Here is an 11,665-nt window from a genome sequence, read left to right on the forward strand (position 1 = left end):
CCACATTCACATATACAAAATGTTAAACATTAAATCCTGGATAAAGAAGCAGATAAATGCATGGTAGTAACTGCTTTACTTGAAGGCTTTAAATTTAAAACCTCACTTGGGCATTAGAAGCCTTGTGTGTGATTTTGAAGTCTGAATTTCATTTAAGATTCTCATACAAATAACATGAAATTCTGTAAATTGTGGTTTATTATTGAAAACAATGATTTTCATTAACTATAATGAGAACTATGATTCTTACTTTAATAGGATGATGTGTGTGTATTAATTTTTAACTGTTTTTACTAGTTAATCATAATTTGATTGTAAATAATCTACAATGACAATATAGATTTTGGTGCATGCTGCTATCTAGAGCATATATGGGCGCTCGATACCCCTGCACACCGCAGAGGGGCGCCGAAGGGGGGAAGGGTCTTTGAAACGTCGGGCGCTAATGGTAATTTTGGTGGGCCCTCTCTCTCTCACACGCACACACACACACACACATACGTACATACATACATACATATACATATAGGATAGTCTTAGGGTGGTGGGAGTGTCCTTCCCATCATCTCGCAATCTCTCCTCCATCCCTAAAGCCGATGGGTATGAATCAGTGGGGGTCACCCACTGGCCTAACGTGGCACCCCCTCCCTCGCGTGAGACCCTTTAAACACCCCCCCCCCCCCCCCCCTCATCATCATTTCATTACTGAAATGATCTCACTCACCATGCTCACGCTCCTCATTTGGAGAGAGCCAATAAAAAAATGTTTTTCTTTTTCTGTTTCTTTTTTAGTTATATATGTTATTAAATAATATAACGACGACAGATAGTGATGGAGAATGAGGAATGAACCATAACACGGGTTTAGGGATGAAGTTGAGTGATGGATGAAAAGCTAACGTGGCACAAACGTGACAAATGAGAGGGAATGGCTCAAATGAGCAATACCCGTTAGCCTAACCGTCATTCAACAATGGAAATACCCATCATTCACCCCAATCCATCATTCAATCGTTAAATTATAGAGTAGAGAAAGAGAGCGAGCCGAACGTGAATGACCGCCACCCCGTTCGTCCACCCTTAGGTACCAAAAAAGAATTCACAGTTGGCTTAAGGATGACACAACTGTGTTTAAAAAGATAATGTAAAAATTAAAAAACAAATAGTACATAAACCATAATGACAATCTCAGCAGAATATGGTTAAAAAGCAGCATTAAGAAATTTTGCTACATGTTTTGAAAATTATACATCCAATAGTTTCTTTAAAACACAAATACCTGCAACTGCTCAGTAAGTATCAAACTTTCTTCTATTACACACTTCAAAGCCCATCTAAAGTACCATAAAAAATATTCTAATATTGTTTAGTTTTAAAAACTCAAACCTAGACAACCACCTCAGCATGATCCTGCAAATTTGGGTTCCCAACAGTTGTGTCCAAGGTTTACAAACATCCCCTACATGCTGTCGGGAAACTTGGCCTCGTAACTTTGTGGCACCTGTAGCAATAATTTATAAGCAAAACCAGTGGCTGATGTAAGGTGTATGGAATTCGAATATATATAGCAAAAATTTCTGTGTGCATGTTGAATTTTTTGTTGATGTTATCATGGTTGTGAAAAAGGAAATTCAAATTCGGTTGACTGCAATGACTGAATTAAAATCCAGTCTATCTCTGTTAACTTCTCATGAAACCATTTTTTACCAATTCATTTTTTATCCATCCGTTGTCAGTTGTCACCGACCATATTTTATCTATCCTATTTGACCAGCCTAATTTTTATCTTATCTATTTTGACCAACTCATTTATTATCTATCCATCTTGATCAACCCAAATTTTGCCCCGTACTAAAAATTCTTGGATCCGCTGAGTATGCTCATATTGAATAAATCCCTTACCCAAAATAGTGCAATGTTTCTATTAATATAAAAATCTTAGCATGCATATTAATGGTTGGGGTACCTTTTAGCTTCACTTTTTGATTTTGCCAAACTGACCCGTTCTAAAATCATTTTTGTCACATTTCTAATCTAAGAGTAGAAAATATTTATTGAAAGGCATTTTAGACATTTGACTAAATAGAGATATACCATAAATGAGGCGGTGATCATCTTTCCAGCAAACCATCTCCCATGAAGTGCGCGTTGAGCGGCCACTGCAGATTGTGTTCTCAAAACGCAAATAAACAAGCCCAGCACTATTCCTGTTAATCAAAAGCGTGTAAAACCTCAGTATACGCAAACCAGATAACTAATAGTAGTAAACCAACAAAACAGCAGCCAAAACTATAGGTCAAACAAGTCGGGTCAGGTGGGGTTGACCCACATAACCTGACCCGCTTTGATCAGTATCAACCCGATCAGCTTGCCACCTTTATAAAAATAAACTTACTTCTCAACATAGATGTGCCTCAGTTGTCCATGTTTTGAGCATTCTGATTGTACATCCTCCTTGATATCTAGATCAAAATCTGGCTCATCCTGTATATAAAATAACTATTACAAAATCATTGCCAGAAAGTAAGATGAGAAATTTCAAAACTAACCTCTAACTCAGGATCAAACATGTTGTTCAACAATAAACATTCACTAGGGACACCAATGCTTTCTATTGATGGAAAAGTGACAGGTGGCACAGGCATTGATGCAATGGCAGGCACTCCGGATGGTAGGCCAGTTCCATTAGTGGTTGGTAGGCCCAGTGATCCAACACCACTATAATAAAAACATTAAACATATTATTATTGTTATTATTATTATTATTACAGTATATGCAGTATATATAATATATGATTAAGAAAACAACACTAAAGAGTTAACTTTCATGCTGCACCTTGTTGTGGTTCCACTACGATCTAACTTCTGCATGAGAAGTGCTCGAGAACGTGCATTTAGATCCTGAAAATATATAGATAAAAGCAAAAATTATAAGCGCAGAGTTCCATTGCGTTAACAGTTTTTTTTAATATTATTATCAAAATTTGAAAGGACAAAGAATAGTTAGTTACTAACCAAGCCGCCTCCATCGTCATCATCAAAATCACCAGGATTAACACCTGTTTCTTGCATTCCAGGTTGATCAGTAATGGCGGACACCTGGTAAAGTTACATTTATTACAACATAAATTGCAGTATATCAATACAAATTACAAAACTACCTTAGAAGTTAAAAACATGTCTCGATGTCTCCAAAATAAATCAACCAACATAAAGAAAATATTTTATAGATTCCAAAATATACATCTTAGAAATATATGCAACTATTATGCCAAAATGACAGCTCAGCATTTGACTTAGTGAACTACAAGAATTGTACCTTCATCATTCGACCTGAAATCTCCAGCTGTCCGTTCAAACTTTGTGCAGCCTTGGCATCTTCAAGTCTTGCAAACTTACAAAAAAACCAAAAAAAAGGCTCAACTAGTAAGTTTGACCAGAACTGATTGCATTTTAGATAATAATAAGCATGGTGAGGGTAAAAGATATAGTGAACGAAGTTCACCTGAATAAAACCAAAACCTTTACAATTCCCGGTCTCATCAGTAGGTAACTGCACCAGCTCTACAGTCCCAAATGATTCAAATACCTGAACAGAAGTTGAATATTAGTAAAAAGAAAACTGTAATAGTATATTATTAATATTTACAAACCTGGCGAAGTTGATCTTCCTTCATATTGTAATGCAGATTGCCAACATACAACTTTCTTGCACCGCCAGTTGCGCCTGCAACACCTGCGGCTCCACCAGCGGTTGCAGTAGACTGTACAAGGTTTTTTTCAGCTTCTGATGGTTTGACCATCACAGGATGACCGAGCAGAGGTTGACCCGAGAGTGCTATTGCCATAGGGACAGACATTGCATCATAAAATTCAATGTACCTAAAAGTGTATAGGTTAGAACATGTAACAATAAACTTATGCAAGGTCCAAATTTTGGATGCTATTTGATTATCATAAAACGGAAAAACATACCCGACTCCTTTTGAGCGTCTTGAGTTACGGTCCATAATAAGACGCACATCTCGAACCTGAAATCATAAATGAGCATATCAGCAACGTTTATAAAAAGAACAAGAACCCAGCATGACATCATGAATCCTTGTTTACATAAATCCACAAAATGAGAAAGTTTCACTTTTCACTGTTTTTAACAATGTTAAACTGAGATTGCATCAATTTCATAAACAAACCCAGATCAAGTACAAAACGAAACACAAAAAAGAAAACAGATATATAGAACTAACCTTGCCAGCCCTTGAGAAGAACTCATAAACATCTCTTTCATCGGCTTTCAGAGATATCTGTGTATTTTATAAGAATGTGAAACTAGCAACATAACATTGATGAAACAAAGAACCTGTCAACAGTAGCATGTTTTATTACCTGATACGCAAAGACTGTACGTTGATCTCGTTCTGGATCAACCTCTGGCTCTACAGGTCCTTCCTTCTTGTCTTTATATCGCCTGCAAAATACAGCATTTTAATTAAAAACCCACAGATTAAGTTCTTCAGAAAAACAAGTATTAAAGTCAAGGAGTGAAATTGCAGCTGCTGAAATTAAAAGAACCAACCTGGAGAACAAATTACAATAACGGCAAAGATATCATTCAAAACTATGTATTATCCAAATTTAGGCGACAATGAAGAATATTTGGGTACCTTATTCCTAGTAAACCTAGCATACTTGATCATCAGTTGATATTATTGGCAGAATGACATAATAATACTAGTAAATCAAAGGGAATAAACCTGCTAGCAATAATTGTCTCATGATTAGACAATTATCCAAAAGTAAAGACACAAACATATCCAAAAGCTTGTTTAAATATTACTCACTTGATTCTCTTCTATTCAAGAAACTAAAAGATTGATAAGCAGATCTAAAGCACCTATGAACAGTTCAAAGGCATAAAAATAAAACGTGTTTGTGAAAAACTAATAATCAATACTCCAATAAGATATGTGCCACTTGAACAATGTATGATTTTCCATTGAGACACTACCGGTTGTATTAGACCTGATATGATTATATTAATTACTATATATATGTATATAACGCGTGGCAACAGATATATCCTGTAAGGCTGTAAAAGACAAATGGCTCTTGTAGAAAAATGAACTGATATCCACAACCAAAAGCTTCTGTACTCCCACAACAGCATTTCTGCAACAGATAAGATGTAAAATAAGATGATGCTGGTTTAAAGGTGGAGGATAATGAAAATCATAACATGACATCATCATCGTCACCCTGCCAAAAGGGCCACCCTCTATCTTCAATTTCAAGCTTTTATTTTGGAATCCAAAATGCCTAAGTGGCAATGTTTAAACCCATGACCTGAGTTCCTGAGCCTGAGGATTGCTCTAGCACATCTGTGAGTTCCCAGAATCTAGTGTTCAATATTCTATTCTTGAAAACAAATGTTTAATATTCATAACTCTAAGAAATTAAGAGATCACGAGTATCTATGTTATTGTCAAATAATTATATGTTGCTGCTAGCAAAATACCATCAAGGCTCAAGCAGCTGAGGAATAATAGAAATCAGTGAAGAAAACAACAAATATAGCTGTTTTTCAATAGGAGAGGAATATCATTGCTACTGAATAACTATGAAGCGCTAGAAGTTGTTAGCATTCCTATAATCTGCCATCCGTGAAGTAGAGAACTTCACAACCTTAAAGAAAGTAGACACTCAATTATGATTCTTTACTCTGAACTCTTAACTATGACGCATTAGATAATTGTTAGCATTTCTGTAAACTCACCAAGAGCTTCATAACATTAAAGAAAATAAACTCAATTAGGATTCTTTATATCAGATAAATTGCAAAGCCAACCGCTGAAGGTTAAAGCATAATTATTCCCATGTAATATAGCCTACATGGTGTAAACATATAGCAGCATAGTTAAGCTAGATCTTTAACTTGGTAGGCCCCTTTTCACCAATGTTGGCCTACTGACGTAATTAAGTTCTAGGTAGTTAAAGACACAAAGGGCTCGCATGTCATCCAATCGCGAAAAAAGCTCACGCCGAGACAAAAAAGCACAATAATAAAAAATATATCGTAGCCATAGAAACCTGATAACTTAATACTATTATACATATATAACAAAATCTTTTTAAAATACCTTTTAAAAATATAAAGAATAGTTAATATTCTAAAATTTATACATATATATAGGATTAGGTTCATTACAGAACTCCTAAATAATTTAAGAACTTTAGAAACTCTTTACAACCATCATTTGTTAAAATTTTCCTATATATTGGTATTATTATTTGAGTGTAGCTGTATTACTTATTATATTTATATCTACAATTACACTTACGGAAATTAGTTTTTACACATTACTAAATTTTTTACATGTGTAAATTTGTTATTACATGTAGATCTAATATGTTTATCATGTGTGTAAACCTGTGATTCATATATGTAATCAAAAATTTAAATATAAAATATGATAAAACTACTCTCAAATAATGTTAATATATAAAAATATTTTAAAATGGTTGGTTGTTAAGAGTTCTAGATGAAAACAGGTAAATTTACACTACGTGTTAAAAATTTCGGACAAAAACGGGTAAATTACACTACTGAGCAAAAAAGCGAGTAAAACACACCATAAAATAAGTTAGTGTTTTATAAAAAGTGTAAGAAAGCCTAAAAATAAAACACGCTACACACCGCGCTTCTTTTTCCATAAAAATAAAACACACTACACACTGCGCTTCTTTTTCCATAAAATACAACACACCGTGCTTTTTTAACTAGATTTAATCTCAACCTAGATCTAATGGCCCTATCTATGGTTTTAGACTTCTTGGTAAACACTCCCTTCTTACTCCTAACTCCACCCTCTAATAAAATAAAAAAACGAAAAGTAAAAAAATATATATATTGAAGACAACCATTTGAGCTACAAATCTATCTTTTAAAACAGTTTATTGAATTTGAATAAAGATTATTGGGCCAGCCCAATCCACAAGTAAACCTTAAAAGGTGAATATTAGGGCTTCTTCTTTTTGCTGCCTATCAGCAGACCCTCTAGTCCAGACTCTAAATTTACTTTGCTGTCATCCCCATCTGCTTAACCTTTGGTTCTCTCCTCTCCATTAGTCTTCTACTCTTCCAAGAATCAAATCTGTTAAACCAGGTTCCTCTCTATCTCCTCTCCCTTCCTCCACCACAGATTATCACAACTAAGTGCAGACCAACGGTTAAAACTTTAACCGGGAAATGAAAAAAGAGAGAGAAACTATGGGACTCCAAGTGCTCTCCAGCAGCCATGCATGTATGAGACACTTTGACTCGCCTCGCCTGAGCACCTAGACACGCAACTTGTGTGCTTTTGACTACATAGACCCTCGGTACTTTCTATTTATCGAAAGCCCAACGAATAGGGATTAAGTTACCAACTGACACCTGCATGAAGCTCGGGATGAGCTCAAAGGAAACTTAATTGCCTGACTTGAAGGCTACTAAGAGCTAAAATAAAGCAAAAAATCACTCACATACAATAAATGCATTACAAAAGAAATTGACATGTGCCTATTTATCGTCAGGTGCTCACTATAACATTAATAGATACTTCCTACCAGAAAGCTTTTGTCTGTCTAGTGTCTAGCACTCAAGCCATATAAGCAGAAAGATTATCGGAAACATTAATTAATCTATACCTTTTCCCTAGAACTAGACTAGACAATATTACAATGCAGTCCTTGTCAATGCAGCTGCATAAAAACTTGACTTTGCACTATTGAGTATAAAGTAACTAGACAATTGAACTAACCAACTTTGGTAGCATAAAATGTGTAGATAACAAGCAACGGCAACAAAGATACGAAGTATACAGAAAATAAACATGAAAATACCTGCTTTCTCGATCAGATTCTCTAGTTTCCCTTTCTTTTTCCTTCTCTTTTTCCCTTTCTCTATCTTTAACCTCTCTATCGGCTCTTCTCCCTGTCTCATTCATGTCTCTCTGACCTGCTTCCACTTCGATGTGTCCGATCACGTTCTCTGTCTTTGTCTTTGTCCTTCTCTCTCGCCTCCCTCTCTCTCTCATGATCACGCCTTCCTCTCGCACGATCCCTCTCCCTGTCTCTATCTCTGTCTCTTGTTTCACGGTTACTCCTATGCCTGTCTCTATCACCGTCCTTTGAAGATGAACGGTGGTGAGAGGATCCTCGTTCTTTCTCACGATCACGCGACTCTTCACCAGATTTTGCACGCTTTGACCTTCGGTCATCATCGTTCTTATCACTTCTATGTCTAGAGCTGTGCCTGCGTTCTTTATCTTCTCTTTTAACAGTTTCATCATCTCCATTAGCTTTTTTCTCAGACACGTCAGGGTTTTCCACCATTTTCTCTAAGTACTCATATTCATCAAAATCCATTGGACTGTCAGCTAATGGTCTCCAACACACTAAAAATCTTCCAGTTACAATTAAAGCTTTAAGATTAATCAAGTATCAATTTAAGATGGTTAACTAATCAATTTATTTTGCAAGAAACTAAAGTCGTTTATATTAACCTCTTTTAAAAAATTTCCAACTTTTTGCAGCAAGTTTAAAAGGCTAAATCACCGTTATCTTAACAGTTAACTCAATTATATATACAGTTATTTTCATGAAGATTATTAGCCTCGAAATCACAAACGAACCATGTTAATTTGAGCTGAACAGTCAACAAAGTTAAATATAGAGCATTGAGAAATCATTCTTCATGAAAATCTTACCAAAAGAGCCTCTCTTTGTCTTTATCACTGGAATGTATGCAACTTACTCTTTCATGCTAAATAAGCCTAATGCAAGTATAACAAGTAGCTATAATCTGATAATAAACTTATACCAGGAAAGTAAACATAATCCAACAGTATCACTTTAACCTACCTAACATTTGAATCCAACACTATCTACATGTATTAAATTAAAGCCAATACAAACTAATTAATTTGGTAACTAAAAGCATAGCAAACACATATGAAAACAGATACCACAACATTCAAACAGATTGAATGCGAAAAAGAATTCGAATTCGGAGCCCTAATTCAGATGAACCGATCTTATATAAACATAGGGCAAAATTAGGGTTTGCAAATGCAAGTTTTAGGATTTAGGTGTTACCTGGGGGAATGAATGTTTTGACGGAGAAGACTGACTGCGGATTGAAATAAATCTTGGTTACTTGTGTTGTGGACGGATTGAACCATAGCCATGCTCGGATATAATCATTTGGACCCTTTGACTAATAATCGTAACCGATATCATCAAAACCGATTAACCAATATTTGCACATCCATCAAGGACTCTCTTATGTGGTAGTAAAATAAAAGGAAGCTAACCCGATAAGCCTCTAAAACTTTAAGGGCCTAAAAAACAATATTAAGGTTCATTTTAGTCATAAATGGCAATAAGATTTGGCATCGTTTCTTCGGTTTGTGTATTCAGTTAGGCCCTCGCAATTTACAACCATCACTAATTAATTTGGTCAATTGTTAGAATTCTCACGTTATTTCAATGTAATCATTCTTTTGACAAAAGAAACGCCAATTATTTATTTATTATTTTTTTTAAATCCCGTATGTGTGATTTTTTTTTTATTTAATTTTTTTAGTTTACCAATATATACTATCCTGTATAGTTATTTGAGAATATGGTGGTCCTTCCCAATGTGGTGTAGTGATAGAGAGCATGGGTTTCTTAATGGAGACCCAAGTTCAAACCCCCCTTACAACATTTTTGGACGACATGAGTGACTCAATGAAGGAAAAATGAGATATTTGTGATCTCCAGTTTGATCCTGAGAGCGGCCGGGTTTTACCACCAATGGGCCTTCGGGCGGGTGGATTTTCCCCAAAACTAGAGATAACTTGGAGGCACTTAAGGGCTCCGTAGGCTGGGTTGGGCCAGCTGACGGTGACACCTTTCGCCATTGGATCACCTCATACGAAGTATCTAGGCATTCTATGTTTATTGGTCGTTCATTTTTTTTTATATATTTTTTTGAGAATATGGTGATTCCAATGCGATGGCTGATAAGTTTGTTTTGTAGACCATGTTCGTCTTAAATACAGTAATAATGGTAAGTTCTTTGATTAATTCTATACAAAAAGATCTCAATTTTAGGATTTGCTTTAGGCCCAACTTTGAATAACACTCTTGATAGTTGATACCATGGGGTGATTAAGTTGAAAGCAGTGACGGATTCATAATTTTTTTTTTCATGGGGCACGGAAGTTTTAGAAATCATTTGTCTTCTATAATAAAATTTTCGGTTTGGATGATATCGGTCCTATATATTAGAATTCCAAACTTATAAGAGAACAAATAGTGAAGATGCATAGCGGTGTTCAAAGTCGGATATTTGGAGTTTCGGATATCCGAACATTTTGTTTTGGTTCAACCTGTAGTCCCATATAAAAAAACGGATGGTATAAATTTAGGTTCGGATAATGGCTTTCACAATCCGAATTTGAATCCACCGAAATTTCGAATATCCGTTCGGATAGTGAAACAGATATTAAAAAAAAACAACAATTTAGCTTGTTCTTGTGTTTCCCATTTTTGCTTTTCTTCTTGAAACAACTTAACCTTCAGATTCCTTTTTCTTGAAACCCATATTATACCAACAGAACACTGTACGAGCATAATTAACTTGTTCTTCCATTGAAATTGGAGATGAGATGAGAACTAAGACACAAATCTAATCTAACTATACTAATAAAAGAAAATAATGAGGATGATATGGTAATCCCACATTCATTCTAGGTAGGGGTGTGAATGGGTCGGTTTGGGGCGGTTTTGAGTCAAACCCATAACCATAACCGATATGTCGGTTAATGGATAACCATAACCATAACCATAACCGATCCGTTATGGCGGTTTCGGTTAATCGGTTTTGAAGGTTAAAGCGAGTCGGTTATGAGTCGGTTAACCGTAACCAAAACAATATAATTGGGCCTAAAAGTTTGATACAAAATATTATAAAAAATGAGTTGACATAATCAACAAAATATATAATCCATAATAATAATATCAAATATTGAAAAAAAAGCATTATATAATCTAACAATGAAATTTAAGTTAATTTGATAACAAAAGTTGAACTGAACACATCAAAATGGTATAATCCGACAATAAGTTTGTTGAAAATATATCCCAAACTTATTGTTGGTTAAATAAATGGGTCGGTTAGGTTATAACGGGTTTGAAATTATCTTTAACCAAAACCGACCCGCATTTGGCGGTTCTCAAAAATTCTATAAAACCGACCCACCGGTTAAGACGGTTATCGGTTAAAATCGGTTTGGTATGACGGTTATGGTTCGGTTAACGGTTATGACGGTTAAATTGCTCACCCCTAATTCTAGGCCTAATCTCTCTTCTCATTCATCCTACCTATCCATGGATTATGGAGCAAAACCATATTGATAAATGGGTTATAATTTCCTTTCCAATTCTCTAATTTACCATCTCATTCATTTTAACAATCCATTGGTCATGGGCCAAAACAATTTTGGCAAATGGGTTATAATTTCATTTTCAATTCTCTAATTTCTCATCTTATTTATCGTACATATCCATGGGTCATGAGACAAAACAGTTTTGAGAAACGGGTTATAATTTCTCTTTTAATTATTTAATCCTTCATCTC

General features: G+C 35.2%; 1 protein-coding gene across 1 annotated transcript; it reads right to left on the reverse strand.

Annotated features, from left to right (window-relative positions):
- Nucleotides 1-1,207: 1,207 nt before the first annotated feature.
- Nucleotides 1,208-8,442, reverse strand: LOC143572240 (uncharacterized). Its single transcript, XM_077057457.1, has 13 exons — nucleotides 7,882-8,442; nucleotides 4,387-4,468; nucleotides 4,248-4,304; nucleotides 3,976-4,031; nucleotides 3,654-3,882; nucleotides 3,506-3,589; nucleotides 3,320-3,394; nucleotides 3,016-3,099; nucleotides 2,837-2,901; nucleotides 2,550-2,718; nucleotides 2,396-2,484; nucleotides 2,095-2,207; nucleotides 1,208-1,501 (listed from the first exon to the last, which is right to left on the reverse strand). The coding sequence occupies exons 1-13, from the start codon at nucleotides 8,334-8,336 to the stop codon at nucleotides 1,335-1,337; spliced, it is 1,725 nt and encodes a 574-aa protein (XP_076913572.1). The 5' UTR covers nucleotides 8,337-8,442; the 3' UTR covers nucleotides 1,208-1,334.
- Nucleotides 8,443-11,665: the final 3,223 nt, after the last annotated feature.

Source organism: Bidens hawaiensis, unplaced genomic scaffold (assembly GCF_021521415.1).
Source record: "Bidens hawaiensis isolate Kalapana, Puna unplaced genomic scaffold, B.hawaiensis_p1.1 tig00025781_1, whole genome shotgun sequence".
In the NCBI taxonomy this organism is placed as follows: Eukaryota; Viridiplantae; Streptophyta; class Magnoliopsida; order Asterales; family Asteraceae; genus Bidens; species Bidens hawaiensis.